The sequence below is a fragment of the Zophobas morio genome, unplaced genomic scaffold (assembly GCF_036711695.1).
Source record: "Zophobas morio isolate AGI-343-1 ecotype UQ-CSIRO unplaced genomic scaffold, CSIRO_AGI_Zmor_V1 ptg000055l, whole genome shotgun sequence".
In the NCBI taxonomy this organism is placed as follows: domain Eukaryota; kingdom Metazoa; phylum Arthropoda; class Insecta; order Coleoptera; family Tenebrionidae; genus Zophobas; species Zophobas morio.
In genome coordinates, this window is record NW_026972160.1 from 223,502 (window position 1) to 244,209 (window position 20,708).

Sequence of the window (20,708 nt, forward strand, 5' to 3'; positions counted from 1 at the left end):
AAACTAATAATAGTAGTAATAATAAAAATAGTAATAAGTAATAATAATAATAATTAATAATAATAATAGTAATAATAATCTAATAAAAGGCAAAGGAGCTCAATGTTGCCTTTGAAAATATAACCATAACTCCAACGCCCTTGCGGTTAACAAGGTTTTATTATTATTATTATTATTATTATTATTATTATTATTATTATTATTATTATTATTATTATTATTATTATTATTATTATTACTTTTAATACTTTTATTATTTATCAAGAACACAACAAGAATCGAACCCTACTTTTAAAGAAAACGAAGTTAATGATTTCAATAACACCAGTGAAAGCTCCGATGAAGGCACGAGTAAGTTTTAGGATTATTTTTATTGCATATACTGTACAATAAGATATATACGAGACTTTATAGAGGAAGGCTTTCTTATGTTTTATATATTTTCTAAATATACTTTTATATAATTGTGAAATTATATATATAACAACTTTTTATACGGGTTATGCAGGTTAAGAAAAATATAAATAATAATTTCAATATTTTTTATATGATAAAAAAATTATGAATATTTTTTTTAAGTTGTTATTATTGTTATTTTTCTTATTAATAAATTTTAGTGGTAATATACTTTTAAGTGCTTACAAATAATACTTGTTATTTTTGTTCAAAATAAAAAAAAATAAAAAAAAAATACTGTTCGTATATATTATATTATAAAAAACTTTTATAACATGTTTGCAAAGTTATCAATTTATTTTTTTCTTTACGACGTTATAAAATATACGTTTGCAATATAATATATACGAAAAAGAAAATATCAATATAGACGTAATAATAAACAGAGGGATTATACTAAATATATTAATACATAAAAAATTATATAAATATTTAGTAAAAACCCCTTTAGTTTTTTTAACATTTCTATATAATAATTTACCTTTAATATTTGTCTTTGAAGTATTGCCAAAGTAAAATAACTTTTGTTACTTTATCTTTTAGAATTTATCTATTTATAATAATATTTTTGGAAATTTTTTGAAAGCTCTTTTAGTTTTTTGTATTCGATAATTTGTATTAATAAATAATATTTAAGAAAAGAAACTTTTATAACTTGTTCCTAAAGTTATTATATTTATTTTTTATTTTTTATATTTAAACATTAATTATTTTTTTTTACACATTAATATATAAGCAAGGGCAGCAGTTTTGGAGGAAATTGATATCCTTCAAAACTTGAATAACTATTTCACAAACATAGTATATTGTTTATGTTTATCACTTTTTTATTATACCTTTTTATATTAAATATAATATTTTCTTTAATATTTTACTTTTTTTTAAAGTATATCTTTTTATTATTTTTCTTAAAAAAATTATTAAAGTTTTATACTAAATAAAATATAGTCTGATAATCTATACTTTTATAAAAAGTATTACTTAATATTATTTTTTATTATTTTATTTATTTTGAAGTTTTGTTGAGCTTTCTGATTTGTATATAACTTTTCCCTCTTTATCTTCATGCAATCATAACGATAAAAGAAAGAAAAAAAATGGTCACTAAAACGCGACGCATTGGAGGAATTGACTAAAAAAGTAACCAATAAAAGGCTAAAGCAGGGCGACTTCACTCCATTGGCCACTTCATTAAAAGAAGTATTTTTAGAGTTATTTTTATGAATAGTGAAGATTTTTTTTTATTGCTATTATTATTCTGTAAAGTGCCTCGTTGATGTGAATGTGAATGTTTCTATTTCTGCGTTAAACTGCGTTGCTGCTCTTGCTAAAGGTCTGGGAACTGCCTTTTCTTCCTATGGCTTACTCGTTAGTATTTCATATCTAGGCTTTTTTTATTTTTACTTATTATTTATATTTTATATATAAGTAATATTATTAAACTTTTACTTTGTTATTATTTCATTATATGGTGAACAGGATAATAATAAAATTCTTAAAAAAAAAAGTAATATAAATGCGCTATTTTCAAGACAGTCATTCAGAAAGTGCATAAGAGTGTGTAAATACTTGCGAATTGTGAATTATTAGCTGTAAAAATTCTATAATTTGCTATATTTTGGGCTAAACAACTTTTGGGAAAGAACATGTTCAGCTGCATTACTATTATTATTTATATTAACATTATTTCTTTTAATTATTATTTTTGTTAGTTACTTCCTTGCATTTTTGATAAATGCAAAGAAAAAAAGAAAAACGTTTTAGAGCCTTTACGTTGCGCCTTGGATGCTATTTATGAAGTGGTATGAAAACTTTTTTTTTACTTCACAGTAATGCTAAACTTAATTCAAAATTTTCTATAATATTTCAATTTTTTTATAATATTTTAGCTTTTATATAAAGTTAAATTTTATTATTAATATTTTTTTTATATACAAAAAAAAGGCGGAGATTAGCGAAGTGCTTGAGCTTTGCATAGAAGGTGGGCTGAGCCATAGAAATCCTAATGTGAGGAAGGAAAGTTGTGATTTTCTTACGAGGTACTTTCAATACTATAACTAAGTAAAAGAAAGTTCTAATACTCATTATTTAATTGTTTATTCGTTATTATTATCATTATATAGAAAAGTTGTGATTATCATTAGTTATCTAATGAAATCTGTATTTTTTATTTTTTTATTATTTATAAAAGAATTTAAAATATTTTATTCTTTTTGTATAAAAAAGTTATTATATTATTATTGTTATATATAAAAATTTGTAATCTTTATTTTTTATTATTTATTATTATATAAAAGGATTATAATTTATTTATTCATCATTATAATATAAAAAGCGTTGTGGTTATTATTTTTTTATATATATCAAAATTTGTAATTATTATTCTCATATATTTATTATTAACATTGAAATTCATTATCATTATTGTTATAAAAAAAGTTATAATTTTTTTACGAAGACGTACCGTTACTTATCTATTATTATATAAAGAAAGTTGTTGATTTTTATAATTTATTTATTTATTATTAATAGAATATTTTGTTCTGTTGATAAGCCCATTCCGCCTACTTTTCGGGATAAACTTTGTTTGTGTTTACAGCAAGTAAGTTAAAATAATAACCAATAGTCGATTACACTTGACTGTTAAGCATTTTTCTAATATTTTAGTGATTGCAAAAAGTATCTTGATAAGAATATTATATAAAACTTTTAATAAATATATTTGTTTACGAATATTATGTATAAATTTGTTTGTTGTTGTAGTAAAAGTAATCTTTTCGGTTTTTGAAGAAGTTTTTAAAATATTTATATTAAGTGAAATAATGGAACCAATAAATGGTGTTCCGTTTCTCTAATGAAACTTAAAATATGAAATAATCAGTTTAATTTATGAATTTTCTTAAAATATAATTATATATTTCATGGAGAAGTAAAAAATACTACTATCATAATGATAAGAGTAATGATAATGATAATGAATAAAAATATTTTTCACTTATAGCTTTTGAATGACAGCACTCCGGAAGTTCGGGGAAGTGCCATGCAAACTTTTGGTATAATTATTTAGTGTGAAAACTTAATTGTTTTCCCCATAAAAAAAACTAAAAGCCTTATTATTGGTTAAATTCGTTTTACATCAAATATAATAATGAATGTGTAAATTAGAGTTACTGTTGACTCTTTTTTTAACATATACTGTGATTGGTTTATATTGTGCTCCAATATAATTGTAACGAATGTGATGATGCAATGTAAATCGGTTGGGCACTTTATAGACATCACTGATTGCTTCATAAATTCATATTATATTAAAAAAAATACTTTATTTTCAATTTTTTGACCAATAGGAAAATTCATGAAACTTTGCTAGAAGAGTTTTACTATAATAATATTGTCATTGTATTTTTGATCTCGTATATATATTTGTCTTTCATTAAAATTACTACCACTACTACTGATAATATATAGTAATAATAATGAATATTTCATAGGAACTCTTATTAAACTTTTTGGGGAGGCAGCTCTTTCAAAGTATCTTAAAGAGTTGGACACTATTAAAACTGCTAAAGTGAAAGAGTTCAGCGATAAAGCAGGTTGATATGAAGGCAGTGAGAGTTTTTTAATGATATAAATTTTTTACTATAATAAAATTGTTTAAAAAGTTGTTAAAGGAATGAAAAACGAAAATGTTATGAGGAATGTTCCCCAAAAACTTATCAGTAACAATTTTGTACTTTTTTTTAATGAATATATTTTGAAAAAGTCCCGTGCATTTATAGAGGAGCCGGCAACCAAGTTACCGGCTAAAGAAAAGCACTTGGCTAAAAAGCCTGCATTAAGCGGCTTGGCCCCCAAACTTGCAAGCAAAATTTCTATTAAGACGGACAGTTTGAAACGTCCTGTATCCAACAAAAAAGTTAACGAAGGAAAACAAAGCGTTACTAAGGAAAGCTGCTCGTCAAACTCTATTGATTATGATAAGGTTATTCATTATATTATTATTGTTACAAACCATTTTATTCTGTTACATAAGAAACCAAAACTTCCCGAAGAACAGCTATTGCAGGCTGAAGAGGCGATGAGAATATGTTGGCCAATAATAATTATTATGTTTATTTTTTATTTCAGCATAATTATAACTTTTATAATAGTGGACTCTACTATTCCCGCTTCTATCAAAACTGGACTGAACAGCAAACTTTGGAAGGAACGCTACGAAGCCTCGAAAGAGTTGCTAAAGTTTTTAGAGAATTCCGTGCAAAGTAAGAAGAGCCTCTTTGCTAAGACCCGTTCATTATTTTCTATGGCTCTTTATATTTATTATTATAATTATTTTTTTTTTATTACAATATTATTATTAGCCTTCAATATGTTGTTTTTATTATTCCTTATTTCTTTTGCTGCATTCTTTTGTTTTTGATATTATTTTACTTTATTTGACTTTTCTATTTTATTTTTTATTAGTAATTTTTTTTATTTATCATTTCAAATATGTTTAATTCTTTTATATTTATTTATATTTTTTAATAAAATTGAAAAAAATTCTTGAGATGGAAATAATATATTTAAATATTTATAATTTAAACAAAAAATAGCAAATATTAATATGATGGAGATATGCACAGAAAATTATGAAATAACTATAATAAATTACTTAGTTAATAATAAAAGTATTTACAATGACTAATATTTTGGATGTATTGATATAAATAGAAACGAAATATACCATTTTTTAAACTTATTTAACCTTTTTTGGTTACGCCATTATTCATTTTTTTATATATCAATTATTTATCGGTATATTATTATTATAGAATATATTTTTTAAGTACATTATCATTATTAAATTTATATAATAGGAAAATATTATTATTTACTATTTCTTATTTGTTATTACTACTAAGTTTTTCTTGGATATAATTATCATTATTCTTATTTTTTACTGTATATTATTATTATTGTCATTATTTATTTATTTAGTAAAAAACATTATGAATATTATTAATTATACACTAATTCTAATTATTCATTATTTTTTATTTTTTATTTTTTTCAGGTCGATTACCTCTTCAAGCTTTTGCTCATTATATTATTCATTATATAAAAGATACAAACTTTCAGGTTTTCTATTATTTATAATAAAAACTGCTACTCAATATGTTATATTGTTGTTTTATAGGTTGCCGGTACTCTTTTACAGTGTTTATTGCAACTTTTTAAAACGGGCAAGGTGACTATCCAATCAGTCTCGGTAATTTGCGAGGCTGTGCTAGATAAGCTTCCCGATATGAAGGTGAATTGTATTATAAAAGTTTTTTCTCGAACTTTTATGTAATTTTTTTTTAGCTATTAATATCATTTATGAAATGCTCGCAATATTTTTTGCTTATATAATTGAACTAATAGTTGAGCGGTATAAAAAAAGTTTTTGATAGTAAGCTATAAAGAAAAAAGTTATATAAATGTGTAATCATTATTTTTATACTTTTTCAAAAGGATTATAAAATTTTGAAAGAAATCATCCATATATTATTATCTATTACATATATATTTATTACTTATTTTTCATTATATATATATTGTAGGTAATAATATTCTTTTCATTCTTTTTTTGCTTCTTTTACCCAACAACAACAAAGACAATAATTATAAAAATTTAAAACCCAAAACAGAATGGAAAAGCCGCAGGAGAAATTCTAAAGCTGCTGTGCGAGCGCACCTCATTAAGCCACGTGTTTGAAAAAATTTATGGCAGCGCGCTGGCCCATAAGAATCCCAAAGTTTTATCTAACTGGTTTATATTTTTTTAATGAATAAAAAAATAAAAGAGTATATATTAATTATTATATTATTATAATGATGTTTTAAGAAACTTTAATAGCAAATAATAATAATAATCAAAGTTTTTATGGTATATAATACTTTTAAATAAATACTAAAGTTTAATAATAAAATAAAAGCATAAATATTTATATATATAAAATAAATAATATTCACTGTTTTTCCGTGCACTAATAGTAATATAATTGTGACAACCACTAATTTCTAAGAACTTTATTATACTATACTCTTGTGTATAATCTAGTACAGTTTCATTATAATGGATAGTTTTACGAAACTTCTAATATTTCAATCATTATAAAGATTAAAAATTTATTATTTTTTCTTCCTGTTGCTTCTTTTACTTTTTATAATAATATTTTTTACTCTCCTTCAATTATTTTAGTAATTGCTATTATATATTTATATTTATATATATAATTTTTATGAAAGTTTAATATGGTTGAGTGAAACTATTCAAGAGTTCGGACTGCTTTTAAATTTGGATAAAAGCATATCCTTTGCGAAGGTAAAGTGATAATAATATATAAATTCTAGTAATAGTATTCTTATAAATAATTATACTAATACTATATTAATATTACTTTTATAAGAGTTTATTATATTTTTTATTATTTTTTTATAATATTTATTTATTATTTTACGTATTTTTTTTTGAAAATTTATTTGTACCGATCTTTTCTTTATATATATATATGTAACATATATATTGCAATATATTAATATTTCATTAAAAAAATTGATTGTTATTTCAGTTATTCAATATTTTATAATCAAGCTGACCAGATATAGTTTTCTGTAGTTTTTTTAATATATATTTTTATTTATTTTAAAATATGTATTATCCACAATAATTCTATTTTTTACTATTTCTATATTTATTTATGAGATTATTTTTGTTAATCATATTTATTTAACTTTTTTATATAAATTTATAAATATTAAAACATATAAATATTATACAAAAAGTAAATAATAGAAAAGTTATAATATTGTGAAAACTATGAAATTTCATACCAGAGAAATATGCTTTGAAGAACCAATCATGCTACCTACAAGTTTTTTGATCCTTTTTTTAAAGAATAGCTCATTATTATTATACTTATAAAAAAAAGTTTTATTTTAACAGTAAATCTTTTATAGTATTATATAATACTATTTAGTGTTTACTTGTAGTTCTTTAAAAAATTAAAACCAGTTATCGCTGTTCACTTTGTTTACTGGAAAAGAGCCTTTTTTTAGTAGTATTCTGATTAAAGTTAGTGAAGTTTGTTATTTATTATTTTACATTACGGGGAAAAAACTTTTTATAGCAAAAGCATGAAGATTTTTTTCTATTGTTATAAACTTTTTATATGATCCTCATTACCGTCGCTACTCACTCTTTTTACTAGCGCGGCGTGGCCAATCATATGGCTTAAAGAGATTTTTTTTACGACTAATTGGAAGTCTGTATTTTCAACCGGCTTATTAGTGCTTTTTTATTGGGTGATTTCGTTATTTCATCCTTCGCACACATGCTTTCAATTTTTTGGGGTAAACAGCTGAATCGAATTACTTCCGTCAATAAAACTCTTTTGGGTCGCCCGCCTTTTTTTATATTAAAAAATTCTTCTTTTTATTTATCTAGAAATTGTTAAATTTATATCCAACAAAAATGTGTGAAATTTTTCATAAAAATTTAAATACTATTAACAATCCCAGCAAATTATTATTGCATATTTATGGACGCAAAAGGCACTAAAAATAATGGGCTCTTTTATTATTTCAGAATTTATTGTATTTCTGGTATTATTATCTCTACAAGAGGCAGCCAATAAGCCTACTTAAATTTGAATTAGCCACTCAAATTTGAGAAGTAGATATTGCAAGTTAATGACTTCCTCGTGTGCTTCGTAGAATAGAGCTGGAAAATATATGCTATACATGACGGCCAGACTTAATCTGATTGGATTGTCTTTGCCTTTTTTATACTTTACAAATAATTTAATGATCTAATTTTATTGGCCAATGCACTGCATGTACGCCTTTATTTTATATCCATTTTAAAATGAATTCACGAAAAAGGCGTGCGTTTTCTGCCTGGTTTTGTTTATTATTATATTTACAGCCATTGAGCTTAAGAAATACTGGAATATAAATAATATTTGCTATATTTTTAAATTTAATTATACTTCTTTTTACTGCTTTTTACGTGTTTCATGATCATCATATTTTTTATTGTTCAGCTTAAATTTTATAAAAAATTCTGAAATCTTTAATATTATTGTTATTATTTCTATTTTTTATTGATTGAACAATTTTTTATAGTAGAATTAAAAAAAACAAAAGAAACTAAAAACTTGTATATTTTTTATCTTTTTTGAAGGAAAACTATTTATTCTTATTATTATTATAATTTCTATTTTTGTTAATAAAACACTTTTTTAGTCGTAATAAATAAAACAAAAGAATGCCTTAAAACTTCTATACGTTATTTATAAACTTTTTTTAAGAAAAACTTTTATTAGTATTATCGTTATTTGTATATTAAAGCATTAAAAGATTATTTTTAAAAACTTTTCTTGTAGTAGTGATTACAGAAAAAATTTTATTATCTTATTTTAACTTTTTTTAAGGAAAACTTTTTATTTATAAAAATTTATTAACTACTTTTACTGACGTAGTTTACAAAACAAAAAAACCTTTTTATAATTTTTATTATTAACTAATAATTTAGTATTTTCATTGTTTATAAAATTATATGTTTCATAAAAAAATTTTATCATAACTTTTTTTTAAAGAAAACTGTTATTACTTTTTTATTAATATAAATTTATTTATTAACCACTTTTATTATAGCTATAATAAAGAAAACAAAAGTACCCAAAACTTTTTTTTATTTTTTTTTAATTTTCATTATAATTATTAGTTATAAAATGGTATAATACTACGAATAATCCGGTACTTTTTCGAACGATAACGTTACTGAGGCGGTAAAAAGTATGGTTACTTCCTAAGTGCTTTAGTGATTGGTGTATTAGGATTGTGGTATAACGTTGCAGTGCTTTTCCGGTTATTCTATGGGTTTATCAACAGACCTTTGCCACTCCCTTGAGGGTCTCTTTCGAAGCTTCCTTCACAGTACTTGACGCTAATATAAAAAATAAAAGATACTAAAAACTATACAGACATATTACTTATTAACTTTTATTATTATTGTTATTGATATTATTATATATAAAAATTAATATATCGATATACCAAAAACTAATTATAATAATTAAGTTTTATTATAATCATTATTATTATTATTAATATTATTATATATAATAATTCACTGATTAAGCTACTAAAAACTTTTTTATCTTTAATTTTTAACCACTACTATTATTATTAGAGCTGCTTATGCCATAGCAATCCTATTGTTCGCAAGGAAGCTGTAAAGTTTTGCACGATATTGCGTTTGTTAGCTGGAGCGCATATAGAAGTAAAATTCCAGGAAGTTAAGTCTCCTCTTTTGTTAACGTTGCAATCAGAATTTTCCAAGGTTATCCTTTTTAAAATATTTTATTATTTTTTACTTTATTAACTAAACTTTTATTTATTTATTATTATGTGGAAGATTTACCGTTTCAAATATTTAAAGTAAAGAAAATTATGCGAGTATATATTTATTATTAGTAGTAAGGATCGTTTTAATAAAATTTAAAATAATATATTAATCAGTAAATTTTATGGAAATTGTCTCAATTTTCAAAGAAAATAATAAATATTTTCTTTAAACTTTTTTAAATATTTATGAAGATATCATTTCTGTATTCTGCGTAAGAAAAATTATTGTTGGAAGTTTTTACTTTTAAAACAAATTAGTAGTGATACTATAATAATAATATTTATAATAGTGATAATAATAATAATAATTAATAATAAAACTTTATGTTATTAAAAATTTTCCTTAAACTTAATAAAAAAGTCATTAAACTTTGTAATAAAAGCTCATCTACTTATCTATCATTATTTTTTTTAAAGGTTTCCGGTATGCTCCCCCCCAAGCCCACTAGAAAAATAGAAAACGAAAACTTTCTTCCTGCAGAAAAGTATTTATTATGACAACTTTTTATAAGAATTTACTTTTAACAAAATAATAATAATAAAATTGTTAAAGATATTAATAACTCATCTATAATTTTTTTACATTAATAATGAAAAGAAATAATAAATATGAAAGAAATACTCTTTGGTAATATTTATTATGTATAAAAGTTATAAACTTTATTATTAGAAGAATAATAATTAAAATTCATATCAATGTTTATATAAATGATATTTAGTGATATACATATTTATAAAGAAAACATACATTAAATAAAGTTTACTTAATATTTTATTTTTTATGAGAGTGAAAAATATATATAAAAGAAATATATTTACTTATTAAAACTTATATATATATTATTATTGTTTTATATATAATAATATCACAGAAATAAGGGAATATAAAGTTTTAAAAAATTATAATGAATTTAAAATATATTTAGAGTAAATTTTACTGATATATATAATAATATAAAACAACTTCTTTTCTATCTGTTTTGCTTAATATGAAAGTAATAATAAACTTATATATACGTACAGGGGAACTTTTAATATAGTATATTATAGTAAAATTTATACATAATAGCAAATGACTTAATATAAGTATAAAACCTTTATTTCTTTTAATTGTTTTACGTCATGTAAAAATAATAATAAATGAATATTTATGAAAGTATACTTTAACATTAATAAAGCCAGAAAAATTTTAAATAGAAAATATATATTATTTATGAATTCTAAATATAATAAATATAAAACTTTTTCTTTCTTTTCTTTTACTTTATATAAAAGCAATAATAAACTTAGATATTTATTAGGGAAACATTTAAACCAATAAAGCCAGTAAATATTACTGGGAATAATATTATAATTATAATTTCATTACGTGAATTTTATAAATAATATATAATATAATAAATAAAAACAACTCTTCTTGTATTCATTTAATAATAACCTTTTTTGTATATTTAAAGAAAACTGTTAGCTGAAACTATTACAAAAATAAAATATAATAATAGTGAATCCAATATTTTATTAGCAAATATATGAAAAGTATATTTCTTTAAAGAAGACTTTAATAAAAATATATAATTACTATAAAATATTATAATAATTAAATTTATTATTCGTAAATATACATAAAGTAAATAGAAAACAATTTTTTTAAAACTTTTTAACTTCATATGATCGTAATAAGAAACTTTTACGCAAACTGTAAAAAATTTTCAAACCAATACAAATTTTTATAATTATTTTAATATTAAATAAATAAATAAGTATATGTATTATAAAAATAAGTATATTTACATTGGCAGGTATTGGTTTGTATATATAATGATTATATACAGATCAATATCTATACTTTTAGTTATAAGTTATATTAAAAGTAATAGCAATTGTTATATTGAAGTATTAATAAAAGCATGTGTTTTAAAAAATCTATGATCAACAATAATAATAATCATAAATTTTACTTTATATGGAACAGTATTATTTTTTTATTAATAAAATAAAAGTTATGATGGTAATCTTTAAAAAAGTAATGAAAAACTTTTATTATAGTAATTTACTAGTTTATATCTCTTTTATAAAAGTTTTTAGTAGAGTAAATCTATAACAAAAACTATATTTTACATGGAAAAGTGTTTTTTAATTGATATAATAATAGTTATGATAATAATATTAATGAAAGTAATAAATAATTTTTATTATATTAAAGTAATAACAATTTATTAGTTAAAAACTTTTTTATAACAGTATTATATATTTATAAATATTTTTCAATAAGCGTTTACATATCTTAAAATCATTAAAAAATTTGCAGTTTTTATATAGTCTTGCACTTTTCTTATTATTTTACATTAAATAATTTTTTTGTTGCGACTTTAATGACGTACACAGTAGCCAATCTATAATATTTTTTTGCTTTTTCACCAATTTATTGTTTCATTTCCACCATTAGTGAGACAATATCTACTGTGGAAGCGGCAAGAACGGATATTCGAGGCTTCCTAGCAAAAGAACATATTTGTATATTATCATTATCATTACTGTTATTATGATTTTTCAAGTTTTTTTGTGTAGTGATATTGCTCTTGTACTATTATTTATATATTTTTTATATTATTTATTTTTATAATAGTAAAAGATTTAAAAGATAGTAATTGGCGCACGCGGAACGAAGGAATGCTCAAGGTTTCTTAAATTTCATTACTTATATTATTTCAATTTCTATTAGAACATATAAAATATTTTTATTAATATACTTTTTATAAATATTAAAAAGACAAAAAATATAAAATATTTTTTGATGTTATAAAAAATAATAAATTAATAGTAAGAAAAGGTTTTTTATATTAATTTTATAATAACAAATATTTTTTTTAGCTTCAAAAAGTTTTCGCAAAGGCCAACTTTTGCGTGGAAGCGAACATAGGAGAACTACCAGAAACTTTGGTAAGTAATTTGGGTTCTATTCACTGTTTTTTGTACCGATAAAGGTATTTACTACCAGAACACTTGATATTATTATTTGCTGCTTGTTAGTAATTACACAATTTTTTTAACATGCCAGTATCCACGACTATTTGATACAAATAAGAACCAAGTTGCTTTGGCTCTCCACGTGCTTGGTGATATGGGTATGACCAAATTTTTGGGGATTGAATCTCTTTATAATTATGCTCTTTTAACCAAGTGCACTCATTGGGCTCTGCTTTTACAAAATATACCAAAAAATACATACCTGCTGTTTTGGTATGAATGGAACTTCATTTTGCAACTTTTTAAATTTAAATATTGTTGTGGTGTTTTTTTTTTAAACTTTTTCTATTTTTTATGAAAAACTTACTTTTCATTATTTTATGAGAATTGTCTCAGCGATAACAAAACAAACGTTAGAGAAGCGGCGCTAAAAGTATTAACCGCAATATCCAATGAAATAGCTTTAGAAAATTTGTTGGGTATAAGTTTAATTATCACTATCACTGCCACTAACTATTGTTTAATATCCATTCATTATTTTTAACGTACATTATAATAATTTATATATATATCATTAGTACGCTTTATCTCTTATACCTTATTACTTTATATTTTTTCTTGCTGTTGAGTATATTAGTGAACGATTTGTGTTATTTTATATATTATTTATATTTTATATGTACTTTTTAATATTTACTGCGTATCTTTTATTATATAATACTTGACATACTTTAATATTATTGTTAATTATAATATTTATTTAATTATTGTTGATTATTATTTTTAATATTCATTTATATTATTAATATTTAAAAAAAACGAAGGGAATGAAGACTTTTCAAAAGCACTTTTACAACCTCAACCTCTTCTTCGTGCGGAACTACTTTGCTGGCTTTCATCTTATTTTTCAGAAAAGCCTTCAAGTAAAGCTCTGACTGAGACCGCTTCTCAGCTATTGGCCCCTGTTATTCACTGTTTTGAGGTTCCTTTATATGAATGGTTGATTGATTCAATAAGAGTACATTTTTTGCGTATCATATACTTTACCTTTTTTATAAATACCTACGTATTCTTTTTACCTTTAATTCTGTACTACCCTGCAAGGACCGTAACGCCGACGTACGCAAAAAGGCGGGCACGTTGCTTTCTATTTTTATGAAGTATTTGAATTATGAAAGGTTTTTTTTCCTTCATATTTAGTGTAGTTGAAGTTTACCTGCATAACACTTTACAAAACAGTATAAAAAGTAAAGTTGAGACAGCGCCAATCAGCAAGTTTTCTATAACATATGCACTTTCTCTTTTGGAAAAAGCAAAATCTGGCTCTGAAGTTTCTGTTAAAACTCTTAATATATATAAATACTAATATTGATAGCAGTTAAAAAAAGTTTAGATATTAACTTTTTTCCTTAATTTTTTTGCTAGTCTTCTCCCAACGAATCAAAACTCTCTTATTCCACGCGTCCGTCAGCCCCCGAAAATACAACGGCATCGTCAGAAGAGCCCGAAACGATCACTTGCCAATACCATTCTCTAACTAATGAAGAGCAGATTCCGCATGCTTGGCCATTAGTAGAGTCTAAGCCAATGAAACAACCCGCTTTTGAAAATTCTAACTCTGATATGAGGGTTTTTGTGTTTGATCCAGACGATAGCAGCATCTCATTCGACATTATTGTATCCCATCACCATTCAGTTGATGTTAATTTGTTGAAAAAATTGATGTTGCAATGCGTGCAACGTGTAATATATTATTTTTATTACTAAGACTCTCCACTTATATTCTTTCTACTTTTAAGGCACTTTTTTACCAACTTTTTAGTGAAGCCAATAGAGAAAAGTTAGAAGGGCTGCAAACTTTATGTGAAGCATGTTCTTCTGAACAGAATAATAAAGTTGTTTATTTATTAAAAAGTTTTATACAGAATTTTTACTTTTATACAAAGATATTTTTTTATTTAGTGATGTCTAATAGAATAATTTTACAATAGTAACAAAAAAAGTGATATAATATCTTTTTAAGTAATAAACTATTCATAATTATTATTTTTTTATTCTTTAAAATTTTTCTTTATAGGCTCTTGTCAAATGTTTACCTCTTTTATTATATTATGCAAATTGGCTTTTAACACTTCCCTCGTCGCCGCTTCATTTAAAAGTAAAAAAGTTTTATAATATATATAATATAAAATAATAGTAATTATATTAATAAAAATTATAAAAATAAGTTGAAAATATTAATTTTTTTTATTAATATATAAATAATAAAAGTTTTAACCAATTTTTATAAAATAAATAAAAAATAAACAGTTGAATAATAATAATTTATTAAAGTTTTCTTTGAAATTCAATCATGATAATTTTTGTTCAAACAAATATTATTATTGTTTTAAAAATATTATATTAATAATTCCATTATGAAATTTTTTTATAAAAAATTTTATGTTAAAATTATTCAAATAAAGTTATTAAGAAAATTTTTATTAAATTTATTAAAATAATAAATGTATATTAATTGCGTATTTATTCTTATTATTAAGTATTAACAAGTTATATATAAAAGTATAATGATGCTATTGATAATAAAATTGAAAGAAATCTTTTCATAAAAAGTATAGAACATGAAAATTCTAACGGGGTTTTTATCTGTAATGTAATATTAATAGAAGTTTAAATACAGTAAAAGAGTAATTATTGCTATTATCATTATATAATAAAATTCAAAAGATCTTTATATAAGCATAGTATCAGATGATAAATTCGTAAAAAGGTTTTTCTTTAACAAATCATAATAATAGTACAGTTTTTATACAATAAAAGGGTCATAATTACTGCTACTATCATTGTTATATAATAAAATTTAAGAGAAATTATTATAGAAAGTATGTATACTGAAAAATATTAAAGGTATTTATTTAAAATATAGTAATAATAATTATAATAAAGTTTCTCTCCAATAAAAAGATTACTGTTATTACTATTATAATTGTGAATATATTAAGGCACTTGAACTTTTAGAAAGCCTTTTGAACTGGACTTCTTATTTTGGCGGGCGGCTCAGCGATCAACAGATTTCTTTGTTTATTGGAGCGCTTTTTGAAAAAGTTTTCTTATTATTATTAATATTATTTTTAATACTTTATTATTATTATCGATAAACCTTATACTAAAACTTTTTTTATTTTATTATTTAAAAAATAAATTTCTTTATAGTTTACATAAATAAATTTCTTAAGCGATTATATTTTCTTAAAACTTTTTTATTTTATTATTTGAAAAATAAATTTCTTTATAGTTTATATAAATAAATCTCTTAAGCGATTATATTTTCTGAAAACTTTTTTATATCATATTATAATTATTATTTATGAACCTTTTTTTATTAATTATTTTACTTTTTAAAATATAAATTTTTTCTTTAATATTATAATTATTTGAAAATCTTTGTTTAAATATTTTTCTCTTCATTATTATTTATCCGTTTCCAATATTTATTACTATTTTTATTAATAATGTATTTCTATTATTATCATTCATATATTATCTTAAAACTTTCTCTGATCATTATAATTATTAACTTTTATATATATTTTAAAGTTTGAAGACGTTTCTACCTGCGAAAAAGCTAAACTTTTGCTACGCACGTTGTGTAGTTGTTATCCCTCTAATAAAGTTTTTCTTCTTCTTCTGGAAGCTGCAAAGTCGGAGAAAATGCTTATACGAAAACTTTGCTTTGAGGTATAATGTTATTTATTTATTTCTTCTTATTTTTATATTATCATAATTATTAACTATAGCACTATCAAAAAGTTAGTTCTTTTATTTACATTAAATTTTTATAAATATGAATATATATATATTTTTGTAACGAATATCTATAAAAAATAATACTTTTATTATTATGGCATTAATATAGAACTTTAAAGAAAATTCTATTTAAATATTTATCACTATAAATATTAAATTATTATAAGAAAATTTATTAAATATCATAATATAAATATCCATAATTTTATAATAAGTATTAGAATATCAATATTATAGTTATGAAATTAATGACTATATCAAAACAGATATTTATTAATTCTTATAATAAATATTCAGTTGATATTATTATTATTATGAGATTCATATAAATTTTAAATATTAATATATTTATAATTTTTATAACAAACTTAAATATAATAATACTATTTAAATTAACTTTATATAAATATATTCATAATTTAACGACTATTTTAATACTAGTGCTATAGTTATTCATCTTAGGCAGGTTCTAGCTTACATGTGATCTCGACAAATTGTGTTATACTTCCAGGTTTCCTACGGTTTGACAATAAAAGATTCTAGGATTTGTTCTGTGTCATCTCTTGCATCTGTTGTTGATATACTAGCCGGATTGTGTCCGTCCTTTGATCTTTGAATCATATAAATATCTATCATCCCTCGTTGATCCGGCTGGGCCTTTTCTGAGCTTCCATTGTTTCACTTTTTAATGAGAAGCATCTGGGTGGGTTAAGCGAGATTTTATACTGCACCTTAACAGAGGCGAATAGTTCCGGATGATAGCTATGGGTGTGCACTCCAGTATTTGACTCAAGCGTCACGAGTTAAAAGGCTACCTCAGCGAGCAATCATAAGTTGCACTATTGGTGCTTTATCTCGTCAGTGATACATTATTTGTATTGTATTAGTTAGTGCTCTGGTATTACTTTCCGAAAATTGTATCTATATATTAGACGTAGATACTCTTTGGCTGAGGTATTTTGGCTAAATTAATAAGTTCTTGCTTCTAATATATAGTGCAATGGTTGTATAATAACATATAACGAAACGTTGTTACAATAGTGCTATTTACTAAAGTATACTTTATGGACACAATATCGGGGGGAGGCCGCCTTATATATATATATACACTGGTAAATAGCGCTATTGTGTCAGTATACTTTATATTCTAATATTATATTACTGCATCATTAATGAGAAGCCGGCATTTTTTTTAGCCACAACATATATGAATATATTAATACTATTATTATGACTTTTATGTTAATATTAATGAAAGTATATAGTTTATAAAGTTTTATATCAAATATAAATTTTTTTTTATTAATATGATGAACTTTTTATATACTTTTAAAAAAATAAATATATGGAATACAAAAGTTATTAAAAAGTTTTTATACTAATCATAAAAAATTTATATTACGGCTATTATAAAATTTTATTTATATTTATATTATTTACAGAAATAAATAATGATAATATTTCTTTTTATTATTATTATTTACTATTTATATTTATTTTTATAGGAAATGGAGGGCGTTCTTGAGAAGTACGGAATTACTATTCTTCCTAAAAACTTTTTGGAACTTCTTCTTTTTGCATTTGACTCTGAAGATAAAAGTGTGAAGCGTTCCGTTTTTTCTTTTTTTAAAAAAGTTTATTTATTTATGATTATTATTTATTAATATATTTATAATAAAAATTATACTGTTTATTATTATTACTTTTTTTAATCTTCGTAAACCTTATATTTTTACTTTTTTAAGTTATTATTATTATATGTTTATTATGATAATAAAATTTGTTACTATAATAATATTTTTAATTTATTTAATTATTGGTTATAATTATATTTTTCATTATTATAATTTTATAACTGTTTAGTGTTATAGCAAAGTTGGACCGAAAATGCTTGAAAAGTTGAAGGGTTTATCTTATTCTTATCATAAAATTCTTTGCATAGAGCTTGGCTTAGGCGGTAATATATATTATTATTATTATTATGAGCCCTTTAAAAATTGTTATAAAATATTACATCATAGAGCGATAAAAAGTTTCTACTTTTATGTTTTATTATTTTTATTTTAGATTACACTTATAATTTTATGTAACGTTTTGCTTTGGTTCTTTCATTTATAAATCAATATATATATATATATAGTTTTTGTTTATAAGAAAAAATGTTTTATTATGTATTGTTATACTTTTAGGTATTTATTTTTATATAAATATCTGTAAAAAGTTTTCATTACAAAATATTTTTTATGTAGCGTTAAGCTTTATTTTTTTATTTTTAATATTCAAGTTTTTTATTATGTTCTTAAAAACTTTTTATATGTAGCGTTACGCTTTAGTGCTTTTATGTATATATAAATGTATATAATTTTTATTATGAAAGTGTATATTTTTATACTTTCTTTGTACTATTGTTGAAGTGTTATAAATACATTATAATTTTTTTTTATAGGACAATAAGATGTGTTAACTTTCATGCTTTAGTATTTTATTTCTGCTCATAAATATATTTAATAAATATTTTCTTCGTTTCAAAATTGTCGAATGTGTTTTAAATAATTTGTATAAATATTTTTAATATAGCAATAATAAGTTTTTAACTTTTTTGTTCAGTTTCCGCATATAGTAAATATATATATTATATAACTTTTTCTTATTTATAAATAATGAAAATTTATTATTTCTATTCATGTATATTAAAAACATTTTACTTTTTGGCTTACTGTATACATATTTCTTATACTTGTATTTTATAATAAAAATTTTGACTGGATGGGCTAATGGTTATTAGAACTAGACGTCGTTGAGCTTTTTCGCTCTTTCGCTAATTAGCCAGATTTATGCGTGACTGTTTAAATAAATAAAAGTGTTATAAAAAATAATAATAGTTATTTCATTAAAAAATATGTTTTTGTTAACAGCAATTAACTTAGATTTTATAATTTTTTATAGTTTGTTATTATGTAACTTTTCTGTTTTAAGTAAATATATATTATTATATAAACATTTTTTTTATTAACAATTTATTTTAACACTTTTTTGTTATATTTGTTGAAAGTTATCAATTATATTTTCATTTATATTATAAATAAAGTTTTTTATTACTTTTTTCTAAATAAGTTATCTTTAACTTTTTTGGTATTATTTATTATATTTATATTTATTTCATTTTTGCAAATCACAAAATGTTTCATTAAAAAAATAAAGTAGCCGACCTTTTTTAAGAAAGTTATAAGAAATAAAAGAAACAAAATGTATAAATAAAAGTATTTCGTATACTAAAAAAGTAAATTTAATTTTTTTGTTACTTTTGCTTTAATTTGTTAATTTTATTTTTTGTTATATTTAGAAGCTGAAACCACTTTAGAGAAGAATTTTAGTGAGAACCAAAAGTAGTATTATATTGTTATTATATTAATATTTATTTATTATAATTATTTATGAATATAAATTTAAAAGTATTTTTAGAGGAAATATAGTTAAACAATAATTTAATAGTAAAAAATAAATAATATTTAAATAAATATTCATTATTATTATTCTCATTATTATCACTTATACGTAGAAGCAACACGACTCTCTCAACTAATGAACCCAATAATCCCGACACCACTGCGGTGATTGGTTCAGGTGATCACTAAAAGAGCTATAAATTTGATAAAGAGCCAATACTGTTTATTTTAAGTAGAAAGCAAATCTCTTGATTTGTTGTTGATTGATATTTTAAATGTGGAAGATATTACTTCGACGATTTCTTCCTTGGAAGACCTTCAACGTCGACTACTTTCTACTAATAAAGTAATATGAAAAGAAAATTAATATTTTTTTAATAAATATCCATATTATTTTTAATCCGATAATTATAAAAAAATGTATAATAGGTAAATATTTATTAAAAAATTTCTTTAATAATACACAATTGATAACTAATAATAGGCAATATTTATATGCTATTATGTAACAAGAATAAAAGTTTTTTAAATAATAATAGTTAAAAAATTTATTATAATGTTGATATAATTATAAATAAAAATAATGAAAAGTTATTA

The 20,708-nt window shown here is 21.8% G+C and overlaps 1 protein-coding gene and 1 long non-coding RNA gene across 2 annotated transcripts; both read left to right on the top strand.

Annotated features, from left to right (window-relative positions):
* The first annotated feature begins 4,122 nt into the window (after positions 1–4,122).
* LOC135142950 (cytoskeleton-associated protein 5-A-like) lies at positions 4,123–18,329 on the top strand. Its single transcript, XM_064074768.1, has 25 exons — positions 4,123–4,175; positions 4,236–4,438; positions 4,490–4,544; positions 4,608–4,718; positions 5,513–5,577; positions 5,636–5,749; positions 6,129–6,250; positions 6,730–6,805; positions 9,677–9,826; positions 10,309–10,376; positions 12,338–12,405; positions 12,518–12,570; positions 12,763–12,831; positions 12,950–13,016; positions 13,073–13,131; positions 13,244–13,337; positions 13,683–13,840; positions 13,963–14,036; positions 14,098–14,194; positions 14,284–14,601; positions 14,658–14,753; positions 14,936–15,016; positions 15,861–15,962; positions 16,456–16,596; positions 18,171–18,329. Exons 1-25 carry the CDS (start codon positions 4,130–4,132, stop codon positions 18,327–18,329), a joined length of 2,646 nt encoding a protein of 881 aa, XP_063930838.1. The 5' UTR covers positions 4,123–4,129.
* Positions 18,330–18,538: 209 nt separating this feature from the next.
* LOC135142936 (uncharacterized) lies at positions 18,539–20,422 on the top strand. The gene is made up of 4 exons (XR_010282648.1): positions 18,539–18,622; positions 20,009–20,051; positions 20,225–20,289; positions 20,348–20,422. It is a non-coding gene; the product is annotated as an uncharacterized LOC135142936 (long non-coding RNA).
* Positions 20,423–20,708: the final 286 nt, after the last annotated feature.

Bases quoted from the DNA above. Each gene is read 5' to 3' on its own strand.
- LOC135142950 (XM_064074768.1), top strand. From the start codon at position 4,130: ATGAAAAACGAAAATGTTATGAGGAATGTTCCCCAAAAACTTATCA. The intron at 4,545-4,607 runs GTTGGCCAATAA...CTTTTATAATAG, and splicing joins TGAAGAGGCGATGAGAATAT to TGGACTCTACTATTCCCGCT. The intron at 5,578-5,635 runs GTTTTCTATTAT...GTTGTTTTATAG, and splicing joins TAAAAGATACAAACTTTCAG to GTTGCCGGTACTCTTTTACA.